Consider the following 26,304-nt stretch of genomic DNA (forward strand, 5'->3'; position numbering starts at 1 on the left):
GGGGCCGGGGCCATCACGGCGTTACGCGCTCGCAGGACAGTGCCACGGACTTTAGATCCGTGAGCTTCTGGGGATGGGCCGCCCCCCTGCACTGCCCACGTTGAGTGCCTTCCCAGCGGCTCCACGGCCGTATCGGTACCGCCTGCGGCGGGCACGGCTCCGACAGCTCCCGGCGGCCGGGCCGCCCGGGCACCACCCCTGGCCTCGGCCCCACCCCGGCTCTGCACGGCCCCGCCCGGTCCCGGCTCGCAGGCCGCCATGTCGCTGCGCTTCTCCGCCAACCTCTCGTGGCTGTTCCCTGAGCTCCCGGCGCTGCCGGCCCGGCTGGAGGCTGCGGCGGCCGCCGGGTTCCGGGCAGTGGAGGCGGCCTGGCCGGCGGGGTGCCCGGCCCAGGTGCTGCGAGCCGCGGCGGAGAGGGCGGAGGTGCAGATCGTCCTCCTCAACATGCCCCCCGGTACCGCCGCGCTCCCCGGGGTGCATGGGTGGGAGGCGCAGGGGTGCCCCAGTGCCGCTGACCCTGTCGCTTTCTCCTAGGGGACCAGGAGGCCGGCGAAATGGGGCTGGCGGCCGTGCCCGGGCGGCAGCCTGCCTTTCGGCAGAGCCTGGCCGCGGCGGTGCAGTACGCCAAGGAGGTGGGCTGCCCCAGGTAGGTGCGAGGCCGGTTCCTGGCCCCAGCGGCACCAGAGCGCCGTTCCACAGCTCTCCTACTCGGGCTTTTCCGATCGTAGCTCGCCCCTTGCACCGCCCTTCCTACAGTCCGCTCCATCACCGGGCGACGTCTCCCTTCTTGGCAGTGTTGGGCAGGAGCCAGCTCGATGCTGACTCCACGGCCGTTTTGTGCTCTCTCGCAACTGACCCAAAGCTGCCAGGCACTAGTCTGACCCTACCCTACCTGCCTTTCACTTTGGAGGCTTCTCATCTGCACCGCCACATTACCGTGCCCATGATCACCTCCCCTTTTCCTCCCCAGTTACACCAGTTGTTTCCCCAGGACACCACAACAGTACCTGTATTGAAAGCCACGCCGATGACAGCACAGCAGAGACACTGTGAAAGGCGCAATTAGCCTGGCACAACCCCTTCCACATGGCCCTTTTGTTCCGTTTACTTTGCACCATTCCTTCCCTTAGAGGTGCGGTCCAAAGTCCTGTGGAGGGCACAGGCCAGGCAGGCCAATAGCTGCTCAGAACCATTTGCAGTCGCTGGTAACGGGCAGGTGGAATTGTTTTTTGTTTCCACTGCACACCTTCCCCAAACGGTTGCTGAAGAGCTTTGCTCTTTGCCTGACCCTCAAGCCCAGCATTCCCTCTCTGCTCTAAGCTAGCAAGCAGAGGCAAGCACTCCTGCTGCCCATCATACTGACCTCAGGTACCCGTAGTTCACCACCCTAGAAAAGCTCCAGCTTTGGGGTGAAAGAACTGGAGGCAGCAGGGAAGAACCAGGTCTGCAGTTTGTCAGGTAAAAGGTTCAAAGCCATCCCTCAGCATGCTGAGGTGAGATGGGGGGGTGTGTGTTTCCCTGCAGCTCCCTGCTGCCTCTGTTGCCTCCTGCATGGGAGATGGGTCTTTTATCTCCTGTGTCTGATCCCTGAGCCTGGCCCCACTTCCCATCAGCAGATGAAAGTGTATTAAAGCTGAGCGGCTGCTTGGAGACCAGAGCTGTTAACCGTGGCTGATCTGTCTGTAGGATTCACTTGATGGCTGGGAGGGTTCCCCTGGGTGCAGACCGGGCAGCAGTGGCAGGCAAGATGGAAACCACCTTCATTGAGAATCTCAGATATGCTGCTGACCTCCTGGCTCAGGTAAGCGGGAAAAGGGTCCTGCTCTATGGGTGCAGCACTTTGAGTACCCAGCATGGAGACTCTGCTGCCAGCCCAGCCTGGGGAAGAAGCACGCAGCTGCAGCTGCGAGAGGGTGCTCTGCAGAGTGACCTTTCCTTACAGGAAGACATGATTGGACTGGTGGAGCCTATTAACAACCGCATCACTGACCCTCGCTACTACCTGAACACCCCACACCAAGGTAAGGCAGACTTGTCTCCCCCGTGTTTCTTTCAGGGGAGGAGAAGGGTCTCCAAACTGTGAAAGGCAGGAAGCTGTCATACCTGCAGGGAGATGCAGGGTGAGCAGTTGATGAAGGCATTCTCAAGGCTTCACCATGAAGACTCTAGCCTAGGAGTAATGATCTCCTTTCTTGCACCCTTAGCTGCTGCCATCCTGGAGAAGGTGGGACGGCCCAACCTGAAGCTGCAGCTGGTGAGTTAGCACTGAAGGTCCACTGTACATCAGAAAACCTTGCACAGCCCACACAGGAGTCTCAGGGACTGCAGGCTTGTTACACCCTCCTGAGGACATGTGGAGGGACAGGGAACATAACACTGTCATCTTCGACTGCTCACTGATGAACAGCAGCACCATCCATCTCCTGCCTCTCCCACAGGACCTCTTTCACTGCCAGATCATGGATGGGAATTTGTCACACAACCTGGAAACATACTTCCCACTCACTGGTAAGGCCCTGCACACAAACTGGCTCTTCCGTAGCCATGAAGCAGGCGAGTCTTTGAGATGGGGCCTTCTGGTCACATGCTCTGCTGGGACTGGCTGGGTGCACGGGGCTGCTTTGGGTCATTTTGTCTCATGTCTAGAGAAGGCTGCAGGCAGAACTGCATTGGGCAGAGCATCTCCCATTCACTTCCTAGGTCACATCCAGATTGCACAGGTGCCAGGGCGGCATGAGCCTGATAGCCCAGGGGAGTTGAATTTCCCCTATATCTTCAAGCTCCTGGAGTCCCTCAGCTATACTGGTTACGTGGGGTGTGAGTATGCTCCAAAAGGTGAGTGGGCCTAGAGGTGGTCTGAGCCCCACTGGCAGGTCTAAGCATGGCACAGCTGGCTGGGTACTGTGCAAAGACAGGGAGGTCCTGTGAACTGTCACATAGTGGGCATCTGAGTCCCCACCTAGGGATAAGAGCCCTGTTCAGAGCAGAAGCTGCTCAAGCTTGCCTAGGCTGAGAGCAGGAGACCTTGTCTGTCACTGCAGGAGACACTCTGGAAGGTCTGGGCTGGCTGCGCTCATACTGGGAGAGCCGAGGGATGCAGCATGGTGGGACCAGCAAGGCAACAGAATAAAACAAGGGAACAACTGGAATAAAAGTCAAAGCAATGACTTAACAGGAGCATGTCTGTCTTCTCTATGACGATGTAGTGGTGGTGGTAGGTGGGATGATTCCTATAGTGAAGTTAGGAGCATCTGTGTTGCATTTCCCTTCCCCAGGCCCTACTAGGCCAACCCAAGTAGCTGGATCCTCATCTACTCAAGTAGCATCTGCAGTATGTCATATTTGAGGACAGCGTGGGCATCACTGCAGGTGACTTCAAGTACACAGGAGAACATTCACTTCCAGTCTGCAGGGGTGCCCAGGGAGAATTCTAGTCTCTCCTCCTGAGGGCAGCATTCACTCCTGGGGAAGAGCACAAGTTTTCCCACTCTGGCTCCAGCTGGTGTCTGCAGTTGTGAAAAGAGGGCTCTAAGATTTTAAGTGCTGCAGTTCTTGAGGTTGCTTCTACTATCCAGCACTGACCCTGCAGCAGGTGGGGAAACTGAAGTAAGCACCCTTCTTGAAAGCTGCCCAAGCCAAAGCAACAGGCTGGTGGAGGCTTCCTGCCTTGCTGCTGCTGCTCCTGCTCCAGCTCCAGAGCCTCTGATGAGACTCTGGCACAAACCCAGTCAGCCCTGCAGCCAGGGTCTCCTTTGCAGCCCTTAAGGGAGGCTTTCCACAGCCTTACCTATGGCACATGAGTGGGGATCCAGTTCCATTTATTTCACAGATACATCAATGGCTTTAATGTACACCTCCATAAAATGTTCCCCTGGTCCAGTTCACCCTTCCTGTCCCATTTGGTGCTCTCCTGATGAAAGCAAAGGGCCAGAAGTGGGCAGCCTTACTGCCTCATTGGCCCAGAGCCCTGCAGTCCATAAGTCTTTCTGCCCAAAGCCAGAGCGCTGTGCAGTGCTGCCCTGTGCAGAAGACATGCTGTGTGTACTCCTCTGTGCCTTCCTGGCAGACAGAACTCACCTGCAGATGCCAAAGCCATGTCCCTGAGCGTTGGTCTGCTTCAGGCAAGCCACAGTAGCCAAGTTCCTGCCTGGTGGCTGGATTCAAGGTTATTCAGTATCGAGCCCCCACTGAAAACGGCACAGCAGGAGCCACACCAGCCAGTCAGCTGGAGATGCATCTCCCCAGGCTCCTTCCACACATGCTGCTAGCAGCACTTCATCCAGTGCTGTAGCACATGTTCCTCCCAGAGGCCTGTTCTTTCCTGTTGTCATCCATGGCACTCAGAGAGGTCCAGAACACGGGTTGCTCCAGGAGATCGGTGCCAGTGCTAGAGCAGGCCTGTCCAGAGGTTGAAGCAGGCAGTGTTGATAACTGACTCCAGGTGGTGGTACGTGGACACAAGCTGTGGCAGAGGACTCTCACTGTTCTGGGGCTGCACTGGGAACGGCTCCCGGAAAACCACGGTGAGGCTCTGTTGAGAAGGAGGAGTGGGTCAGGGGACAGGATTCATACAAACCCTGCACAGTGTCTACTCCAAGTGTGTGGACACTTAATTGGTAATGTAAAGCAGTTACTGAGAGAAGTGAGAAGTTCCAAAGTACCAATGGCAGCACCTCCTCCTGTGACAGAGCATATTTGAGCTTCCTCACAATTTTCCTGGTGGAAATTAGGTGCAAGGACTTGCCCATTCGTTGTCGCAGCCCCCATGCACCTGCAGTTACACCAACCCCAGCAGCAGCCTCAGGAGAGGAGGGCATCCTGCTGCCTCCACAGTAAAAGGGGCTTCCAGGAAAATTAGAGGGAAATTTCTTCTTCTAAGGCAAAGAGTAGGAGTGCAACAAAGGGGGAAGGGGAGGAGATTAAATGTAATAACTGCAATCCTAAAAATAAATGCTGGCTGCTCCATTCTCATTAGTGACTGTACTGACAATGCAGGGCAAGGGCAGAGGGGAGCAGAGAACAGGGTTCTGCCAGAGCAGCAGGAAAAAAGCGAGTAGCTCAATGCACTCAGTATCATGGAGGCAAGACACACAATATCCAGAGCTGAAATGCAGCACATCTAGTAGCCAGGATCCCCTAACAAACTCAAAGCCACAAGGACAGGTAAGTGCAAAACACCAAATGCACCACCATCACGTAAGAGGGAAGAAAAAATGATTTGTGAGCCTAACTCCAGCAGTGTGTAAGGCTTTACAGCAGGCTCAGAGAGAAAGAACCCCAAGGAAAATGCAGCTTGGTGTTACCAAAGTGATGAGGTAACGCTCGAGTTCTCTTTGATAAGGTAATATTTCTAGACAAAGGAATCATGGTATATCTTATCTGAGCTTCAGGAAGGATTTGTTCTAGTGCCACATGGGAAATTTAGTAAGCTGAAAAGATATGAATTAACGCAAAACCTGCAAGGAGAAGATGGTAGTGCTGAAAGGGGAAAGTAGCAGGCAGGAGAGAGGTTACAAATGGAGTTCCTACAGGACAGGTTTTGGGACTCACGTTGCCTATTACTTCAGTGAGCCTAGCACAAAGCTGAGGAGTATGCTGATAAAATTTGAGGCACTAATACAAAAGAGGATTGGGATAATGCAAAAAAAAAAAGCCCCAGAGACTTTTGAGAGGCCACAGGAGTGGGATGAATGTTAAGCACAAAATACAAGGTGAGAAACAAAAGAATTTCTGTTCTAAGACAGATCACTGGGAGATGAGATGGAAGGTCTAGGTGCATCATATCGATGACCACAAGGTGACACTGACCAGTGAGACATGACCATGAAAAAGCAAATAGCACCCTAGATTGTACCAGAAGCACCTGTCATGGACTAAAAAGTCTTAGTGCAATTGCAGAAGACTCTGCTGAGATTCCTCAGAATTCCAGGTGCAATCCCAGATACCTGTATTTACAAAGGCTGACCTGAGCCCTGAGGGGCTTTGAATGACAATGACACCATTGAGGAAGGGATGAGAGGCTTACAAGCTCAGCTTGATTAACACTGCAATAGGGAGTTAGCAAAAATTCCACCTTCACACGTGGAGATGATTCTAAGGGACCAGGGAGGAAGTCGGTACAGGCACAGTGGGGAGCAGCTTCAGCTCTGAGCTACCACTGGCATGGAGAGGATAGAACTGGCCACAACAAAAGCTCCAGCACAAAGTGTGAAGGACTCTTCACCTTCACATGGCAGGAGGCACTGAGCAGCCTTCCAGCAGGCACCACCTCTTCGGACTCTCCTGCCTGCTTTTAAGGTGGTATGTGATTTATTTACAAAGAGATCAGTTATGCTGCAGTCTCTGCAAAAGCCTCACCGTGGCATGAAGCATCTTGTAGATCCCTTGCCCCTACGTGGAGCTGTGATCCCTGTGACACATTCTGTGTCTGGAAGCACAGCTGAAAGAGTATCTTTGCCCTCAAGTCCAGTGAAGGCCAAGGCCCACGCAGTTTTGCTGGGACCTTCACATCGTAGCTCCCCTTCCTTTCTGCTCAAGTAAGAGCAGCTCAGAACACTGGTGTCCCCTCCCAGCCAGATCCAGTGCAATCTGACTTAGGACCGAATATATGAGTTGAGAACAAGATCCAAAAGCAGCACTGTGAAGGAAAAATAGATTGTCTGCTCACTGCTTTCCAGTGCAAAGTGGCATCACATGAAAAGAGCAGGAAGAGATTCAACAACAAGCCAAGGCAGCTCTTCATTTAGACTGTAATTGCCTTGTGAAGCTGCAAGTCAGGGGAAACCAAGGAGTCACCGTCCCTGAAGGTGTTCAAGAAAAGCCTGGCCGAGGCACTTAATGCCATGGTCTAGTTGACTGGATAGGGCTGGGGGATAGGTTGGACTGGATGATCTTGGAGGTCTCTTCCAACCTGGCTGATTCTATGATCCTATGATTCTATGTGAGAAATTAACCAAAGCAAATAAAGCTGCAGAGGGCTATTAAATAGGAACAAAGGTCATTTCTAGCTCAGGATGGGCCTGAGCCACAGGCTGTCAGATGTTCAGGCAATATTTAGAAAAGGTGTTACAAACTTCCTGACCTACTCTCATTCTCCCCCTGTGCACCTGCTCTTGGCCACTGCTGGATGCACCTAGACAGATCTCTGGCCTAAGCCAACATAGCTGTACCTACGTTCCCAAGTTCTTACCGTCTTTCCTGAATGGGAATCGAGAAACACAAGAACAAAGCAATCTGTGAACTTCTGGTTGAGCACAACCTGCCAAGAAAGCCACAGCACAGGTTGGAAAGCAGACACTGCAAACCCCAGGACAAGGATACAAACACCCACCCAGGGACATGCTGTACAGGACAAATGCTGTGATAGAACCATCAAGGTGCAAGTCTGCCTGACTCAGAAGGGACATTGCCAAACAATGGGGCCATGGCATGAGGCTCTGGGAGTGCAGTGTCCTGCCTGTCTGGGAGCAGACCAACAGACACTGTGGTATCAGAGGCACACACTCTTGCTACACTAGTAGCAGAGTGGAAGGCAATGTCATGATGTTGTCCTGACAGCATGTGCCAGGCACACATCGTGAGAAGCCACAGAAGGCAGGGGCCCTGGGCAGGTGGGCTGAAGGGCTGTGTCTTACCAGATACTGGGTGCCAGTTTCAGCATTGTGGAAGTGCCGACAGCTCTGGGGAAAGCGGCTCAGCAGCACTTTGATGAGGCTCTGGTACCAGGAAACTGTCATGGTGAGGAAGCATCCCTGTAGGTATGGGAAAGAGATTTCAGCCTTCCTCTAGCCATGGCACCAGCAACCATCACACTACAACAGCCCTCAGATCCCAAATCAGACACATCTCTCACGGCCTGCTGAGGCTGACTTAGGGCTATTCATTTTTTGTAGACAGGTCCATGCAGCCTCACCTATCCCTTGCCTCCATCTTCCCACCAAGCAGGAAGGGCCCTGTAGGCCCTTCTCCCAATACCCCTCTCCAACCCAGAGCAGAGCAGCAGCTGCTATGCACCATGACTCCATCCCTGCTGCTCACCAGCTGGGGGTCAACATCAGCAATGGATTTCCCATGCACAGCATCAAGCAGCTCCTCCAGCTCCACCAGCGAGAGCTTGCCCAGCTTCAGCTTGTCAGATGCCAGAGGTTCCAGAAGGAAGAGGCGCTTCCAGAGGTTGTCCCTGCGGCAGTGGCACTTGGCCAGCTGCACCATGCTGCTGAGCTGCTTCTGGGCTGATGCCACCTCAGAAGCTAGCAAGGGGAAGAGTGGCGAGGTGTAGAAGAGCCCTGGCCCAAGTTTGACTTGCGTGCCCCCTGCGTAGAACTCGCTGCTGTCCTCCACGTCCTGCCACAGCTCCCGCTCTGCTGGCTGTTGCTGCCCCACGCTGGTCTCTGGCTCCGCTGCCTCCCAGGCTGCGTGGCCCACCGCAGGCTCCAGCACTTTGCGCTGCAGCCGCGGCAGCTTCTTGAAGCGCCGCATGTCGGCCGTGAGCCGGGGAAACAGCTCTCGCTGGCTGGTCATGATGACATAGAATCGCAAGCTGAGAGCAAGGAGACACCTGTGACCTGGGGAAGGGCTGCTCCCTTCTCAGCTGGCCGCAAATGAATCACGGTCTCTGTCCAGACAAGGAGATACCACACTGCCCAGTTTTCTGCAACGACCCTCCTCAGCCACCACCGAACCTGCCTGTGACGTTGCAGAAAGAGTCGGTCCCTCCCAGAGCCCTCCTCCCCAGCCGGGAAGCTTTGGTGCAATGTCTCAGGGCCCCCAGTGCTCACCGGAGCATGCGTCTCTCTGCCTCACTCTGCTCCTCAAACGGTGCTGCGCTGTGACATACCAGGAGGGACACATCGAAGTCATCATGATGACGCAGACCTTCAGAGTCCTTGTAGGAGCCCGAGCTGGAGGAAAACCACAGCAATAAGAAGGGTACTTTACTTTGTTCCCCCAGAGCTCTTGGTCACAGCAGAACTACTGGGCATCTGATGCAGCAGGGCTCTTCCCTGTGAGAAATGTCACATGCATGTGCACAGGTGCACGACTGCCCTGCTGGCCGTCTCAGAAAAGCTGAGCAGAACTGCTGCCTGGTGCTCTGTACAACAGTCAGCTTTGTTGGCACCCTGGGGCAGTGGCCCCAGGACTAGGGGGTACCCACCAAACTTCAGCAGCTCCTGGAACTTGCAGTAAATGCACTTACCTGTTCCAAATAGAGACCAGTGCATATTCATTCTGCTCTGTGCCTGGTGTCCCCTTCTTGCTGTCACTGCTTGTAGCTGGCCGGGCCATGCGTAGGGGTTTCATATGGTAGGTGTTGGCATGGTCAGCAATGTAATTGTACAGCTGGTGTGCAGTGATCATGTTAGTGGGCAGGGCCAGCATGCCTAGTGGAAGAGGACACACACTGCTATCACAGGAGACACTCAGTGTCTCTCACCTAGGTAAAGCAATGTCCCACAAACTACTCAGGGACAGGGCTCTAGAGCAACCCACCTCCTTTCCACAACAGGGTAAGAAGGACTTCCCTTGGGGCTGTACCCCCTCATGTAACCCTCTCTCTCTCACCTCCTTGGACACTCCAAAGGTCAGATTTATTTGTGAAGCACTTAGCAGCCTTTTACCAAATTATGGGCTGCCAATCAACCCCACACCGCTCACATGTTGAGCTACACACCTTGGAAAATGTGGTTGCGGCCAAATTTGGGGATGTCGGTGTGGTGGGCAATGAAATCCTCCAGGAAGCTGGTGAGATGGTAGCCTTGGCGCAGAGTCATGTGGGAACCCAGCAGATACTGGTGGACTATACGCAAGTGGAAGTCGTAGCTGAATGAATGCACGTGCATGAGGTCCCGCACCTTGTCACACTCCTCTGTGAAGAGCATGGAGAGCTGCAGAGGGACACAGAGTCAAGGCAGGAACATTACTAGGAATTTCACACCATCCTGAAGAGCCCTGCTGACAGTAAGGCATGGCAGAGCCAGTGCAGCCATCCCTGCCAAGACATGAGAGCAGGATGCAGCCAAGCAGCTGTGGGCACAGTGCAAATAGCAGTACTACAGGTCTGGCTTCAAGGAATCCAGCTTGGTGGCTGTTCCCATGCTTGACCCCACTCCTCGTCTCCAGTAGCAGAACAGGCTGATTGGCACTGCCTTCCATTTGACATGAAGTTCATCCCTCGCTTGAGCTGAAAGCCACCCACATGACTGTGAAGAGGACACAGCTGCCTTTCAGCTGAGTATTTCTCTGCACTGCCTAGTCTCCAAGCAGGTACAGGACCTACTGGGTTTGGAGCCCCAGCAACTTCTGGATCTACAGGCAAAGCTTAACTCCTTGAATATCTCTTGAGAGCAGGAGGCAGCACAGAGATATGTGGGGAATGGCTGAACAGAGAGATGGGCAGAGTTGCTAGTGCCCTGTGCTCAATAAACAGGGACCCAGGCCGGATGCTGTGAAGCCAGATGCAGCAGTGGCTGGTGTGTCATAGCTGTGTCCAGAGAGGCACACAGCTGTCCCTCTGTGCAGCATGCCAATTCTAGCCTTCACACACTCACCCCCAGCCATGCTCCCAGCACAACTACAGCTGCTGTGTCAGCAAACAAATTGGTTCAGCCTTGCCCTCGTGCCAGAGTCTTTAGTTCTTTGACACTTTTGAGCAGCTGACCCACACCATAATCCCTAGGCTTAAGAAAAGGGGCAAGCAAAGAAAACCAGCAGGGATCAGTAGGCATGAGGTACTGGCAGGATAACAGGCTGCCCTTATGGTCTGTACAGCCTCCACTGCCACTGTCATGAGTCAGAGGACAACCTGCACAGCCAGGACGAGTCCAGAGAGAAGCCTATAGGCTCTGCCCTAGGAAAGGTAGAGCAAAGAGCAATAAACACAAGGCACTGCCCTGTGCCAGCATCTGGGGCCTACACCATCCTCCTCCCAGGCTGAGCTGCCCACTGTGGTATGTACTGCTATGGAAGGCCCTGGCAAAAGAGGCAAAAGGCAGCTCCCATGGCCAAGTGCTGAGTGCAGAGAGGATGGAAGCACAGTTAGTGGAAAGCTCAGCCCTGTGGGGGAGGATGCACTGCAGACTCAGAGATGGGGCTGGCTCTCACTGCCAGCTCTGGTTGTAAGAGTGCCCTGATGGAGAGAGATGAAGAGCCCGTGGGAAGAAAGACAAGGCACTGCCCAGCCCTGTTTCTGTACCCAGCCCACCCTGCACAGGCCCAGGATGGGACAAGGGGAGTGATGGGGCATAGAAGCTCAATTGTCTCAACCTGGGGAGCTCTGGGCTAGTCTTAGCAAGTGGGAGGGCTGGCCAGGCCCCTGTAGCAAGCCCCATGCCTCTTGACCACTCCTCCCAGAACCATCCCCACCCACTGCAAACCCAAAGCCTTTTCCCAAATCAGACAGAGAAAGCCTGGATACTCCCTGCAATGCCAGCTGCAGTCTGAGAACTCTGTCCTGTTCAGTCATGAGCTTCCCAGTAAAGGTTCAGCAAACCCTCTGGTGAGGTCCTGGCAGACTCTGACCTTAGGAGGGTGACTCTTGGCATATATGAGATGCAGCCTTGCTACAGACCAAGCTTAGAAAGGACAGTATGGCCATACCTGCATCAGATAGGCTGGGATTGGCCAGCCTCTAGGCAGCTACCCAGTGCCCTGGGGACAGGCAGGAGACACCCTGACTCATCAAAAAAGAAGGGAGCAGGCAAGCCCATGTTGTTGTAGAGCAAGGTACAGAGTTATCAAGAGCCAGAGGTCATGGAGCAGAAAGTGATCTTCAACAGCAAAGCACAGGCAACCAGGTTCACAGACCTCTGCTCTCTTTCTGCTTCCTGCATGCTTCAAGGGAAGGAGAGAGTTGGCTTTCCATCCACTGACTCTCCCTGAAGCATTCTTCTTCACAAGAATTGCTCCTGTTCCTCCTTAGTCTGCTCTATTTCGCTTCCCAAGTTAAGACAAGAGTCATCCTCTTGCCAAAACTCCCACTCCCTTTTGCTGCACTCCAGATCGGTTCAAGCAGCACACCAAAGGCAGCATGTGGTTACTTGAACTGATTTGTGTATTTCTGCTCTCTATAAGGAGGAAGCAGACCTCTCCAGATCCTGGCACACCTAACATGTCCACTTTGTCCAAGAGATCATTGCCAAAGCATCCCCCAACCCTAAGGAGCACAAGCTGTGCCTGCAAAGCCATTACCTGGGAGTTCACAGACTGGCCCATGGGGATCCGTGAGCACTCCAGTGCGTACTGCTTCACACAGAAGTAATAGCCCTGGAGGAGAGAGCATATGAGCACAGCACGGACCTTGGGCCTCTCCAGGAAATGAGAGCATTCCATATTTTCACCCCCTGGGCTGGGTCCCAGACACTTGCTTCCCTCCTGTTCGAACCAAGCCAGCCCAGCCAACACGCAGCTGATCACAAAGCACTGTGATCAGTACATCTGGTTCTGAGCCTCTGCACCTTTTATTACCTCCTCTCTAGGCAATTCTTACTGCTTTGAGCCCTTCAAAACATTGCCTAGCTGATCTACACTCTTGCAGGCTCACAGAAGAGGCAGGACAGAAATGAAGAATCACATGTCCTTGCTGCACTCCTCCTCAGAAGATTGTCCCTGAACACCCAGAGATTACACTTTGTACTTTCTTACCTGGAAGGCCAACTCCATCAGCACAATCCCACCTGGAAGAGCCCTCTGTAGATGATAGGTAGCAACAGCAGGGCTTGTGCTCTGGAAAGAGAAGGACAAAGTAAAAGCAGCTTTCAGACACAGAACAGCAGCCTGCATACCAGAATGTGAGGCTGCCAGAAGGCAGAGGTGAAGTAGAGAAGCCTCCTTACTGAGCTTACATTAGTCCGCAGCTTTGAAACTAGCTCCCAGAACTTTGATTTGACGGTGTCTAGATGTTGTATCAAATAATACAGCTGGGACTCAATCCCTTTCCAGGTTAGCTGCAATTTGTTACAGCTCTGTCCTGTTCCTCCCTAGCTGCCATGTCATTAAAATGAGGAACCTGTCTATTTATCCAGCAGAACCATTCCAGGTTATCTTCTCTGACTTCTTGAACTTCAGTGTTCATCTTACTCTAACTAATAATCCTTCTGTCCCAGGATTGCCCTTAACTATAGATGCTGAGGCTTCTCTGATAGATAAGCTTCCAAAGTCACACTCAAAGGTATCTGCCCTCATCCCAGGTCACCCTGTTCCTCTTCTGAGCCCCCTCCAAGTTGTTTCCATCTCTTTTGAAATTCTCCTTAGCTCAATCTAGTCCCTGAAAGGGACTCTGAGGGCTGCACGAAGACACATGGGAGGACAAGGAGGGATCATATGAACTAACATCCCAAAGGTGGTCCTGGTCTAGGCAGACTTTTTTTGGCTTTAATGCCTTCTGTCCTCTCACATCCTTTCTGCCTGTAATTGATTCAGAAGCCAACCAAGAGTACTGCTCCACTCCACAGGCTGAATTTCATCCCAGTTCCAACCCTCCAAACAACATTCACTCACCTTTGGACTCCCCTCTGCTTTTGGCTTTGTGTAGGAAAAAGATCCTCTCCCCTCCACACCCATGGATGCGAGAGCTCGGATCCGGCTTGTGCTACTGGAAACGACAGCACAGACAGCCTTCAGCAGAGGAGCTGACATCTGTTTTGTCAAACCAAGCCACAGCTCATGCTGCTGGCCCTTCTCTAACAGCAAGGTTCCTCGAGTATCACTGACCTGCGAGTGGTGGGCGAAGGTGGCCGCACCTGGACCAGGATGAAGCCCATGCTCTGCAGGTACTGGATGTACTGCTGCAAGAAGGCATTGCACATCTCCTGCAGCCAGGGCTCCTCCTTCACTTTGCAGGGCAATGCTTCTGTGGAGTCACAGCTGTGGCTGCGATCTCTCCCTGACGCTGTAGAATCATTTGAGCGGTGGCGCTTCTGGAAAAGAGAGTAATTCCCTCAGGAGACATGCTGTGGCTGGCCCCAGCAGGTGACACTCACCAAAAGGTGCCCTGGTTGAGCAGAGGGCAGACCTCCCTCTGCCACAGAGCACCAACAAGCCAGTTTCTCACATACTGTCCTAGTGCGCGTGCCAAAACGCAGTTTGTCCAGCTGTGGGCTGACCTGACAGCACTGCAGCAGGCTGCAGGAAACTCTGCCCTGGCAGAAGAGGGAAATTCACACGGGAAAAGTCACAGAACGGCTTCCACAAAGTGTCAGGGACACACAGCTGGTTCGCACAAGGCTCAACTGAGCCTCAGTTTCTACAACCTTGGTAAAATCATAGAATCAACCAGGTTGGAAGAGACCTCCAAGATCATCCAGTCCAACCTAGCACCCAGCCCTAGCCAGTCCACTAGACCATGGCACTAAGTGCCCCATCCAGTCTTTTCTTGAACACCTCCAGGGACAGTGCCTCCATCACCTCCCTGGGCAGCCCATTCCAATGGGAAATCACTCTCTGTGTGAAGAACTTCCTCCTAACATCCAGCCTATACCTACCCTGGCACAACTTGAGACTGTGTCCCCTTGTTCTATTGCTGGTTGCCTGGGAGAAGAGGCCATCCCCCACCTGGCTACAATGTCCCTTCAGGTAGTTGTAGACAGCAATCCCTTTATGAATCCTGTTGACTTCTCAGGATTGCCTAGTAGTTCAGTGGCACTGCACAGGAATAGTGTTTCCTTTTAACCATTTTCAATGCTCCTTTTGATGTCTTGAACACTCCTCGTCTTTGTGCTATGAGAGATTAAGGTTTCTCTTCTCAATCTCTCTACTTCAAGCCTGTGGCTCCTTTACATATTTCTATCTGCCCTTTCATTCACCTACCCCAGGAGCAGTCCTTACCTGGGGTCCCTCTGGCTACTCTCTAATTCAGTGCCTCTGCCACAAGATGCTTGGTCTCACACTTACTGTCTAGAGGAGGACATTATCACACTAGTATTTTAGACACTTACTGTAATATTACCCATAATACTAACAACCCTTTCTGATGTACACTAAATGGTTTGCATTTTGTATCCAACTGCTCGTGAATTGAAGAAGTCCACTGATCTGTCTGCTCTGCACAGGCTCTGCAGTTAGTGTACAATACAGAAGGAGTTCAGATTTCTCTCCACATTGTGCTCTGTTTTACTGGGAAGCAGGTCCCACCTCCCACAGCACCTCTCATTTCACAGCCTACTCAGGTGCCTCTCAAGTTCCTTGCAGCCTTTTTCTGTTCCGAACAATCTGAGCATGCAAAGCTTGGCATGTCTCAGGTACTGCAATAAACGATCTGGAGATACAGGAGCCAACATACAACCTTGAAGCCCATGCTGCCAGGTTCTTCAAATGGACTAACCAATTTTCATTTTGCTCAGTTACAAAAACAAAGAGAAGTTTTCATTCTGTGATGGTGCTTTTCCTTTCACTTGCAAGTGCTCAATTTCTGTATCAACCTCTGCTCAGAGATTGCATCAGAATCCGTTTGACATTTAGATAAATTACAACAACCTGTTCTTCCCTTCTGACACACATACAGACCATGAGCAGCCAATACAGGATCTGCACCAGTCTGAGTCTGACAGGTTGCAACCTGCTCAGGATTCCATTTGTTTGCTTTCAATTGTTCCAGCTATTTGCTGGGTTCAGGCAAGGTTTACCAGGTTTGGCTGCTGAATGCATAAAGGGAAGTTTTGATTCCCCAACAGATCTGTATCAGATGATACCCTCTGATAGCTTCACTAGACTCAGCCCTGAATTCCCTGGGTAGAAACAAGGAAGTTGGTTTTCCCCAGGGATGGTGTAACTACAGGCTTTGAGGATTTCAGGATTTTCTCACTCTCCATCGTACAGGGTGCAAATTCATCCTGTAAGGCAGGGGTGAGGCTCAGCGCAGCCCTGTCCTGGAAAAATACTGCAAAGCCATCCCTTGGCCCAGTGCACAAAGCCCAACACTACTGCTGCATGCTGACACTCACCTTCCCCCCCTCTGCCTTGCCCTGCTGGTCAGTTTGGATTTGTTGCCGGAAGGCTGGGTCAAAGAGCAAGGGGGTAGCACAGTAGTGAACCAGGCGTGAGGACTGCTTCAGGGTCTCCAGGTCTGCCAGCTGCACAGCACAAGTGGAACACAGTTACAGCAGTCACTCCTCATCAAGCCTGGCAACAAGTTGTCCATAACACAGCACTGCCGCTCAGGCAGAAATCTAACTGTAGAGGAAACACCCTTATCCAGTGCTGGGCAGCAAGGCCCCATGTTCAAGTGTGTTGGAGCTCAGCAACCCGAGAAGTTCAAGCAAAGGGCACTGCTCCACTGCCAAACACCATCCTCAGCAACCTGCTCTGAGCTCCAGCACTTCCCTTTGCCACAGGCAAGCTGGTGCTGTAAGAGGACCCAGCCTGCCACCTGCCCGCCCGCGTGGGCTGCACTCACACTAATAGGCATGTTGGACTGCGCCGATCTCTGCTGCCAGGTAACAAAGAGATTTTCAATCTTCATCTGCTTCTCTAGTTCTGGAGAAAAGAAAGCAGCCACAGGAGTATCAAGCCACAGTCTGAAATATTGCTACTCCACTCCCACTCTATACACACCACAACCCACTCTCTCATGGGGGAGCAGAGAACTGTCCCCTCTGCCAGGACTCTTGTTCTGCTCTTTCTGCGCTCCTTTTCTATGAGCAAGATGATTAAGCAGGCTTCTGTGACATCATGCCCCTTGCTTTACCTTTCCTTTCCATGCTCTTGATTTCCAGGAACTGCATCCCATGCCGAGACACAGGGTCAAAGGGTCCCAGGTCAGGCCCCTGGGGTAAGCGCTTGACAGTGGTAACATCCCGCAGAGCTTCGTCAAAGGGCACCACATCGGGGTGGAAGTGCAGAGATGGCAGGCCCCGGGCAGAGCTGCTCAGCCGGCCCTGCTCCTTGCCAGGTGGGGGACTGGCGCTCCGTATCAGTGCATCCACTTCCAAAGTGGAGTTCAAGAAAGGATTTGGCTCCTAAGTAAGAAAACAGCCATGAAAGTCTCCTTACTGCTGGCCACAGAGCAAGGATCCAGAACAGAGTAAACCAAATTTTGGCCATCTGAAAACGTATCTGTTGACCTGCATCACCAGTCTTGGGGACAACAGGTGCTGGCCCAGCACGGCCCTAACATGGAGTGGGATGCCTGTTCCCTAGCCTCCTTTACCCTAAATTATCTAGCCACAGGTAAGTGCTGCCAACAGCAGAATGTGCTTCCCTCCCACTTGTGGTGGTCTCCAAGAGCAGACAGCAACATCCTGGGTGGACATGGGAACAAGCGCCAGAGGATGCCTTGTCAACCAGCACACAAAAGCACAGCATTTTCTACAACCCTTCTCAGACCCTTGAGGTGCCAAGGTCCCTCCTAAAAAGGGAAGGACTACCTGGCAGGGTGCCCCACCTGCTTGCTGTCCTCATGCCATGGTGTGTCCATGAAGCAGTGGTGGTGGAAGAGTCCCAGCTTCTGGCTGAGCAGACAGTGCACGACATGGGATCGGGCGTTCTGCCACTGCAGCAGGCGAGTAAATGAGCAGTTCAGGTTGGCCCCAAGGTCTGGGGACCAGTTGTAGGTGTAGAGTGTTAGCTGGAGAGAGAGGAGAAGAAAGGCTGAAGAACCCACTTAGAGAGGATCTACATGTTGACACAGGCTTCGCTAGGTGCTCTGGGTGGTACTCACTGCAGTCAGTTCCAGATGACAAGGTTTGGACAGGCAAAGTGGCAACAGCTCATTCACAGCCTCTCTGTCTACAGCACCACAGTGGTGGTGGTGGTACTTGTACTGGCAGCACAAGGGTCTAACCTGATGTGGGCTTTGTCGAGGTGAGGGAAAAGGCAGTTACAGTCCACAGTGGGGTGGCTGAAGTCAGAGACAGAAAGAGCTGCTGCACCCCAACACTCCTCACAGTGCTGCAGAGAACCTCAGCTCTGCTTGTGGCACAAGCAGAGTCATCCTACACAGGTGCTTTGGAGGGCTTCTGTCTAGGGAAGGCTGCCTGCCTGCTCAGGCATTCTTTTTGTCCTCTTTCTAGCCCTGTGTCAGTCTCTTTCAGGAGACAGCTTCACACGGTTCACTGCTACCTTTTTGTCAATGATCTCCATGAAGAGGAACCTTTGCCGGGGTGCCAGATCTCGTCCAACAAGGCTAGCATCAGAGCCTCTCTCTGCTGAGGTGAATTCCATGGCTTCAAAGCGCTGAAGGCCTTTGTGAACTGGAAGAAGTCAGAGTTATGACCTTCAGTACCAGTTCATCCCAGCTCTTACATGCCACATGTCATTAAGGTGAATAGTACTGTTCAGCTTGTTGTGAAATAAACATTATAAAACACATTCCTAAGCAAGGGCTCAGGAGCTGAAAACAGACAACTCATTGCCACCTCTGGGCACAAACAGTCTGTTCCAGAAAGGTGAACCCTGCTCATACATCTCCCACCCCTAAGAGTCCCCATGGTCTTGTGGCCCATGGCTGAGCACTCACCCTGCTCTGTGCTGCAACGCCACTGCTGGAAGTTGCGTCCCAGCAGGATGAAGTGCCTGACAGCTGCAGGGCGAGGGCTGCCACTCTGCCCAGGCTTATAGGGCAGGAAGGCAGCGTCCTGATGGTAGCTGCAAAGAGGCCCACAGGTAAGCAAATAAACAGAACCATGGGGGTAGAAGCTGCCACAGATGACTGGCTGGAGCCAAACTCACCAGATCTGCTCAAACACCTTGACAGTGGTATCGCTCGCCAGGGCAGTGACCAGGTTCACCACTTCCACCAGGATGGAGGACAGGAGGAAACGGGACACAATCTCTGCTGAGCACTGCTGCACTGATGGGCACCCTGCATGGAAGAAGTACTGTAGGACAAAGTGCCAAGCTGTGCTGGAGCCAAGCCCTGACCTGCCTGCAGGAGGCTAAGGACATTCTGTTGCAGGCCTGCTGCCCACAGCAGGCTGAATTCCTGCCTCCAAGGACTGAACCAGGCAGAAGCTGGAGTACAAGGATTTTATACAGAAGAGATGAGGGTGGAAATAACTTCTGGTTTTAGGGTTTGGCCTGAAGTGGGACCTGGACCAAACTTTCTGCATGCACTGAGCATAAGACTTTATTTCCCCACTTATTCCTTGTTCCCTGGTTTGCCCCTCCTTAGATTAGGACAGCTCTACCTTGCCATCAGGAGGTATGAGAGCAAGTGCAAACATTGACTGGTATCCAGAAAGCAGCAATAGGGCAGACACACAGACCCAAATCCCACCATATGAAGGACATCTCTTCCTCTCACTCCCTGAAAGAGTGAGGTTCTCCCATGCAGCTTGGTAGCCCCAGAGCACATTGCAGAAGCTCAGATCCTCCCTCCTGATACATCTGGGAGCTAAATCACTGCTGCATATGCCACTGGAGTCAAGGTCTCTCTAAAGCAGGTGCAACCTAATCCAGTAGGCCCTGGATTTAGATCATGACAGATGCAACCTAAGGAGGTGCGTTCAGATGCAGGCACATGCCAGGACTCCTGCCACAGCTTTGCAATACTGATGCTGTCCGAGACCAATGGGACTATGGTGAGATTTGGGGAGAGATGGGGGGCATGACTAGGTAAAGAAAAATAAGAGATGAAGGCTTGGTGCCATACGAGGATTTGTCCTCAGAGCTCTGAGTAGAATGACTCACTTCAGGCCCATTTGAGGGGTCTTAGACACATACCCAAGTGGTTCATGAAGGCCATCCACTGCTGGCAGGTTTGACTGAAGAGTGGATGCATGGTACCTACATCCCCTTCTTCCAACTGGCAAGCTCGGCGCCTGGGAAGAGGGAAGGAAGGCACAGTTATACCTGATCAGTTAACAGCAGCAAAAGTACAAAAGGGCAAGTCAGCTCCCAGGTGTGGAGCAGAGCCTGAGGAACCTCCTTTTGGGTTGTACAGCCCTTGAGCTTTGTGCCTCTGTCAGTAGCCACAGAGGTGCTAGGTGTTGCACAGGGAAGGGATTTCCGGCAGAGACAACCAGCAGCGCTCCTAGCAGCACTCCAGCAACAAGGGCTGAGGTCGTCTGTGGAAGGCAGCTCCCCTAACTGGCTGCATGAAGGAGAAACTATAAGGAAAAGGGATGTAGCCCACAGGGTTGAGACACATACAGAGCCAGTAGGATGTCAGGCTATGAAGCAATGTACAGCAGATGGAGGGGAACAACAGTCTGGCTGCCTGGCCTGCAGGCTGTGCTTGCCTCTGTGCTTGCTCCAGCTCAGCTGTGACTGTGGCCCGATCCTGGCTCAGGTGCTGTTTGACACTCTCAGTCTTGTGCCGTCGCCTTGTGCGAGCCTCTTCTGGCCTCTCTAGCACAATGTCATCAGTAGTCTTGGGGCTGCCCAGCTCTGAGGACTCTGCTTTGCTCTGGGGAGAAGGGGGCGAGTTAACGCTGTGCACTTGCACAGCCCAGCCAGCACCCTGATCTAAAAGTCCCTGCTACCAGTGTGGCCTTCCAACCTCAGCCACATCCCTCTCTGCTCTGCCTGACCTAACACAACATAGGGACTTGCAGATCCTGTTCCCTCAGCCACAATACCAGCATGTCCCAGAAGCTGCGGCGTCCCAGTTTGCTTGTAGGTGTCACTGGCTCCCCGGAGCTGGGTGAAGGGGCAGAAGTGAAATGCAAAGGTGGAGGACAGCTCCTTCCAGCCACATCAGTAGCCAGGGCCAGGCCTTTGGTCTCTGACATGGTCCTCCTTAGGCCTCCTATGGAGAGAAGAGTAAATCAGACTCTCCAGAGCCTCCCACTGTGACACTGTTCACATCTTCCACAGCATCTGGCCAAAGCCTAGCTGGAGAGAGGGAAAAGAGCCCTTGATAACATCGAGCAAAGTGTACTGAATCTTGGGGAGCAGACAGATCTCTTCCAACCCTAATTTCTATAATGCTCCATGCCTGAGCCATTGTACAGCACAGCTTGCAGAGCAGAGCACCTTACTCCCTCCCAGCATCCCCAACCCAAGTAAACCCAAGCACAGACAAGCTCCCACAAGCCAGGCAGGAGTGAAGCTGGCTGGGGATTCAGGGTGGCCACCTTGGCCAGTCTCTCACCTGCAGAGCTTAATTCTTCCAGGTCTGCAGAACCCAGAGGGCAGGATGGTTCCACACAGAGCGGGGCTGGCAGCACGAGGAACTCCATGACAGCGTCACAGAGCGCGTGGCGCAGGGCCCCGCGCAGCTTCTCCGACAGCTGCAGCAGGCTGATGTTGCCCTTCTCCCAGATATCCAGGCGCACCAGCACACAGGGCTCTGTGGGCAAAGGGCAGTCCTGCACGGCTTTGCACCCTCGCCATCTCCAGCCTTCCTAGGTGCCCCAGGGGATGCAGAGGCAACAGGGAATAAGCAGGTTGTGGCCTGTTTCATTCCTTACCTGAACGCAGGCTGCCAGCCTCTGGTTGGTGCCTGCTGACCGCAGTGAGGCTTTCAAAGTCTGTGTCCTGCAGCAGGCCTATGATGGGCGAGGAGGAAGGCATCTTCGGAGGGTCAGGCCTCTCCCCGTGGGACAGTGAGGTGGGGCTGCCATGTTCATCCACAAATGTCAGTGCAATGCAGGCAACTCCTGTGGAGAGAGCCCAAGAGAGCCTCCATCAGGCCAGCACTGAGCACACCTCTACAAGCTGTGCCTACAGCCTGCGATCCCGCACCTGGGACCATCATGTCACCACTTGGGTTGCACAGCACCACGTGGCAGGCAGGGCCCACAGGAGGGGATGCAGCCAGGGGAGCAGAGTCTAGCTGTGCCTGTGGGGAGCCAGGGTAAGAAGCACGGTGTTTGGAACAGTCTGTGCCCATCACACTGGGAATCTCTCTTCTGCAGAGTCACTGCAGCTTTCACCTTGCCTTGCAGAAGCTTCCCGGGCTGTTCCTTCCCCATGTGCAAGGGAACAGTATCTCCCATTTGCTCCAGGAGAGCTACTATGCAGAGAGATGCAAGATGAGGCTCACCATCTCTGTCCTCCTGAGGGACAGAGAACACAGCCCAGATACTCTCCGGCAGCCCTCTCCAGGCCATGAAGGACCAAGTCTCTGCAGCAGAAGACTGTACACATGACATCTTGTGGCAGATTACACTCACAGCCCCCTCCTCACTATACATCCCTACAAGATCAGGTGTCCTTCCCACGCACTCCGACCAGCAGGACTGGAGACAAAGCAGGTCGACACCTAGTGTTAGCCTGGAGTTGCCACAGAGTAAAATTCAGGCCCTGCTTGTAGGCTTCCTGTGCTGAGCCCTAAGCATGCACAATTAGACAGAGATGCAAAGCAGCAGTGTGGTGCATAGATGCTGCTGCGAGTTCCAAACTCCATGCAGTAGTCCTAGATGCTTCCACTCTCTTTTGAAGCCTCTGGATGGATTAAGTCAGCACTTGGGTGACTGGATGGCAAAGCTGGCCCAGTGCTGCCAAAGGGTGATGTGTCCAGATGCAAACAACCTCAGTCTCACAGCACTGCTGAGCTAATACTATGTCCTTCTGCAAGGATGGGACTGACACCAGACTCTGCTGTCACAGAGCAACCAAACTGCATCCAAATGGATCCACAGCACCATGTGGAGATGGGTTCCTGCCCTGTGCTAAGTCCAGACTTGTGCCCAGGTCTAATCAGCAGCACAACCACCTGTTCTCCATCATTCCTAACAAAGTGTAAGTTCTACAGCAACCTTTCCTCCAACAGAAGCTAGCTGCAAGAGAGGGCACTGGAAGAGAGAGAGCTGCTTCCAAAGGCAAGAGTTGGGCATTCAAGTCAGGGCAACTCACTTGCACTCACAGTGAGGAAACAAAACTCTACACCTACGAGTATCCCTCCACTTGAAGAAAAGTCCAAGAGTTACCCTTGTCTCAGAGGCACTGTGCAACAGCCTTCAACACTTCCCTCTCCAAGACATGCATTGGAACAACTCTTTATCCTGCAAACAATAGAGAAGTTCAAAATTTCCTATCAAAGATAGAGGGGACCAGGACTTCAGCCAGCTTCACCTCACTTCAGAGCAGGGCAGGGAGCACAACACATGGGCTCTACCATCTCACATGGCCTCCTGGTGAAGAGAGGCAGCTCTCCAGATGTGGGTCTTGATGCAAATGTGTTCTTCTCATCTGTCCAGTTTGACAGTCAGCCCCAGGCCCAAAATGACAGTGGATGGTCGTGTGGTAATTGCAGACCAAGAAGTAGCCACTCCCCTCTTTTTCTCTTGGATATATTACCACACTGAGTTTCTTCAGCCTCCTCATCTGGCATATTTCCCTGTCGCAATGTCCCACATCCTCCTCATGCTGGGACACATGCTCCAGATAGGGAGCACTCACAGCAGTGCTTTAAAGTAAGCTGAGTCAGCAGTTGCAGGAGCAGACTCCTCATTTCCAGGTGCTCCTCGCAACAGAGCTGGTTTGCCATGCCAAGCACTAAGAACCTTGTAGCTGGATCTGTCTCTCTGGGCAAAGATCATAACTGCCCCTTGCCCACCAGCAGAACAACTCATCTCCCCACTGCAGGGCACAAGGGTTCCAGTTTTGTTAAAGGAGCACAGAAAAGCTGAAATGCAGCCACTAAAGGACAGGTAAGAAATTCAAGATCTGAGTTCTGGGCTGTAGGAAGAGGTAAGTTAGGAAAAGCTGACAAGACCTTCATAGCCCAGTACACTGGAGTTTGGCTGCAGTCATCCATCACACACCATGGAGAGCTAGGGAGTACTAGGGAGCTCTTACCTCCTATCTGTGAGGGACTCTCAGCCCCCTCTGACCCAGGCTCGCTGAAATACAAATACATCTAGCAGTGCCCAGCCACTGTAGTCCCTTGTTATGCGAGGAAAGCCCTCACACCTGGATGCAGGAACTGGGGAGAGTGATGCTGATGCACCTTAAAGTGTGAAACCACAGCTGAAATCATGACCCTGTCCTCCTCAGGGAAGAGATCTGTTTGGACCTGTAGGAAACCAGAGTGCAGGATTTTGGAGTTCACCGTTTGCAAGCTAACAGGGTAGCACACAGACTCTCACCAGGTGGGGTCTGCAGAACTGCCATCCCAGGGCAACAGGCTCTGTTTGCTCATTTATCCAGCCAGCAAGAAAGAGGAGGCTTGGCAAAATGGGCAAGCACACACAAACACAGAGGAATCAGTGCTGAAGCCACAACACAAGGAAGACAACAACAGCAAGGACCAGAGGGGCTGGGGGGTTGCACAGGAAAGGAAACTGGAGTAATGCGTGGAGCCACAGGTGCTACCTTGGAAGTGGGAAAGTGGAAAGAGGTGCTGCACAAGGTCCAACATGGTACCTACATAACAGAAGAACATTCAGACAGTGCACAAGGGGCACAAGACACACCACAGCCAGATGACAGACCATATGGCCTGGACAAAACATGACATGACAGACTGCTGCAGGATGGACCCTATCCAATCCCTCCTCCAGCAGTCCAAAGAGGAATGATGTCCCCACACCTTGTGCTCAGTTACATACAGTATCCAGCTACACCTCTGCAGCAAGGCTCCTGCAACAAGTGTCCCTGCTCCCACCTCCAGCCTCACAGATGCTCTGTGCCTCACACTTACTGAGGTCTTGTTGTGTCTTACCCCACGGTTACTGCAACCTAGAGCTGTCTCCTACAGCAACAGGCCAAGCTTAGCAAGTTGCTCTGTGGGAGGCCTTAGCTCACTCCACCATATGTGTGCAGTCACCTAGGAACACACCTTGCCTACCTCTCAGCTATCAGAGGAACACACTACCCCAGCACAGGCTCTTCTTTCTCAGAGCTCTCCAACACTGCAAGAAACTCTCCAATGCACAGCTCCAAACACTATTTCAATAAAGAGTTGAGCATACCTTTTCCACCAGTGCCCTGGCCGCCTGGCTTGTTGTACAGATAGAGATCCTGGTCAGGGATGCTCCCACTGTGGTTGAAGTAGTGCTAAGGAGAGCAAGGAAGAATAGTGACAGAGATTAGAGAACCTGCTGTAACAGGAAGCAGAGGTCCATGTGAGGACAGAGCTCATCCCCAGACCTCCTAAAAGCACTTGCCAGCACAGTTTTCACCACTGTTGGATTGAAGGAAGTCTCTACAGCTCTATGCAGTTATATACAGCACTACACATCCAGCATCACCCTCTATCCTTGCTACAGTGGTGCTGAGGGGCTGGGTCACTACTCCTCAACATCTTGATGTTTCACTCCTCAGATGAGAGGGAGCCATGCAAGAAGCCAGCCTCAGCTTTGAAAAGGGGTCCTTTTCTCACGCTACTAGGAGATGATTGTGAGAATGAACTTCGTGGTTGCTGCCTTTTGCACAATAAGTGACAGCTTGCACGAAAGGCCTGTCCAGGCCAAACAGGAACTGCTCACAGTCCTGCAAACCTCCTCCAGGCTTCAGTACTCAGTGTTAGTACCTCGCTAACACTATATGGCAGAGCTGTGAACGTGGTGATGAAGCTGCCCCAACAAATGCCCACAGCAGCAGGTGGAAGCTAGGCAGAGTCATCTCAGCTCATAGCCCTCCTCACCTTGAAGTGGTGCTCCACGTTGCTGTCTGTGTACTTTGGGGTGTGCAGGAAGATGAGCAGGTTCTGGCGCAGATAGTAGGCCACTGCATGCAGCCAAGACAGGGCGGAGGGTGGCAGTGCAAACTGCAGGACTTCTGTGGGTGGTGTTCCAGGGGGCTGGATAAACTGTAGAGAGAAGGCTTTAAAACTCAGCCAGGCTAGCAGGATGCCCTGGGGCTCTGATACTGGTCCAAATTATGCCAGCTGGCTACATGAAGGGAGAGAGTGGCGGGCAGAACCCAGGCCCATAGACAGCACTGTGAAACAAATACAGGCCAATATTCTAGGAGTATTCAGAGGAACTCCCTGGCATGCTGCAAATCCCAGCAAAGGGGATTCCCCACCTACCCTGGCACCCACACACTATACACCTCAGCGAACGCTAGCCTGAGCAAGCACTGGAGCAGGGAATGGGATGCAGCAAACTGCCCAGGCAGTCTCTGCCCCAGGGTAGGAGAAAATGAGACTGGTCATAAAGCAGGAAAGTGTTATGGGTTCTGATGTGAGCACAGCAGATACCCAGTGAGGTACCTCCACATCTGCTGGGGTCAACTTGCAGTTCCGCACCAGCATCACAGTGATGATATCTAGGGTGGCCTCATCCAGGCGCCTGCGCAGCACTTTCACCAGCTCATCTGTGATCTCAGGCCCTGTCAAGTGAGCAGAGGCACCAGCAGCTTTTTCACCTGATTAAGAATGACCATAGTCCCCCCACCCCTGCCTGTTTCAGGATGTACCACCCTCACATGATTTCCCCATCACCAGCTTCTTCAGGCATTTTTTTCTACTCATTCATGATC

The 26,304-nt window shown here is 52.9% G+C and overlaps 2 protein-coding genes across 5 annotated transcripts in view; one reads left to right on the plus strand and one right to left on the minus strand.

The window, feature by feature from the left end:
- The first annotated feature begins 221 nt into the window (after positions 1–221).
- HYI (hydroxypyruvate isomerase (putative)) lies at positions 222–3,172 on the plus strand. Its single transcript, XM_064147778.1, has 8 exons — positions 222–454; positions 535–646; positions 1,687–1,801; positions 1,943–2,021; positions 2,205–2,254; positions 2,439–2,508; positions 2,701–2,835; positions 3,042–3,172. Exons 1-8 carry the CDS (start codon positions 259–261, stop codon positions 3,128–3,130), a joined length of 846 nt encoding a protein of 281 aa, XP_064003848.1. The 5' UTR covers positions 222–258; the 3' UTR covers positions 3,131–3,172.
- Positions 3,173–3,801: 629 nt separating this feature from the next.
- The window catches only part of SZT2 (SZT2 subunit of KICSTOR complex), a 56,235-nt gene continuing 33,732 nt past the window's right edge, over positions 3,802–26,304 (minus strand). For all 4 annotated transcript variants that reach the window (XM_064147774.1, XM_064147773.1, XM_064147775.1 and 1 more), the window contains 26 exons: positions 26,036–26,154; positions 25,466–25,630; positions 24,792–24,876; positions 21,345–21,533; positions 21,026–21,223; positions 20,511–20,680; positions 20,172–20,338; positions 19,654–19,751; positions 18,661–18,793; positions 18,449–18,576; positions 18,052–18,182; positions 17,375–17,557; positions 16,679–16,949; positions 16,388–16,467; positions 15,936–16,064; positions 13,708–13,913; positions 13,495–13,588; positions 12,640–12,720; positions 12,187–12,261; positions 9,671–9,884; positions 9,197–9,380; positions 8,778–8,900; positions 8,038–8,539; positions 7,635–7,751; positions 7,190–7,258; positions 3,802–4,531 (listed from right to left, as the gene is read on the minus strand). In XM_064147774.1, coding sequence (XP_064003844.1) covers positions 4,388–4,531; positions 7,190–7,258; positions 7,635–7,751; positions 8,038–8,539; positions 8,778–8,900; positions 9,197–9,380; positions 9,671–9,884; positions 12,187–12,261; positions 12,640–12,720; positions 13,495–13,588; positions 13,708–13,913; positions 15,936–16,064; positions 16,388–16,467; positions 16,679–16,949; positions 17,375–17,557; positions 18,052–18,182; positions 18,449–18,576; positions 18,661–18,793; positions 19,654–19,751; positions 20,172–20,338; positions 20,511–20,680; positions 21,026–21,223; positions 21,345–21,533; positions 24,792–24,876; positions 25,466–25,630; positions 26,036–26,154 — 4,055 coding nt within the window. In that variant the 3' untranslated portion in view covers positions 3,802–4,387. The remainder of the gene's footprint in view (positions 4,532–7,189; positions 7,259–7,634; positions 7,752–8,037; positions 8,540–8,777; positions 8,901–9,196; positions 9,381–9,670; positions 9,885–12,186; positions 12,262–12,639; positions 12,721–13,494; positions 13,589–13,707; positions 13,914–15,935; positions 16,065–16,387; positions 16,468–16,678; positions 16,950–17,374; positions 17,558–18,051; positions 18,183–18,448; positions 18,577–18,660; positions 18,794–19,653; positions 19,752–20,171; positions 20,339–20,510; positions 20,681–21,025; positions 21,224–21,344; positions 21,534–24,791; positions 24,877–25,465; positions 25,631–26,035; positions 26,155–26,304) is intronic.

Source organism: Pogoniulus pusillus, chromosome 8, assembly GCF_015220805.1.
Source record: "Pogoniulus pusillus isolate bPogPus1 chromosome 8, bPogPus1.pri, whole genome shotgun sequence".
Lineage (NCBI taxonomy): Eukaryota > Metazoa > Chordata > Aves > Piciformes > Lybiidae > Pogoniulus > Pogoniulus pusillus.

Coding starts and splice junctions, on each gene's coding strand:
- HYI (XM_064147778.1), top strand. CDS start 259: ATGTCGCTGCGCTTCTCCGCCAACCTCTCGTGGCTGTTCCCTGAGCTC. Junction 455..534: donor CCTCCTCAACATGCCCCCCG/GTACCGCCGCGC, acceptor GCTTTCTCCTAG/GGGACCAGGAGGCCGGCGAA. Junction 2,836..3,041: donor GTGTGAGTATGCTCCAAAAG/GTGAGTGGGCCT, acceptor CTGTCACTGCAG/GAGACACTCTGGAAGGTCTG.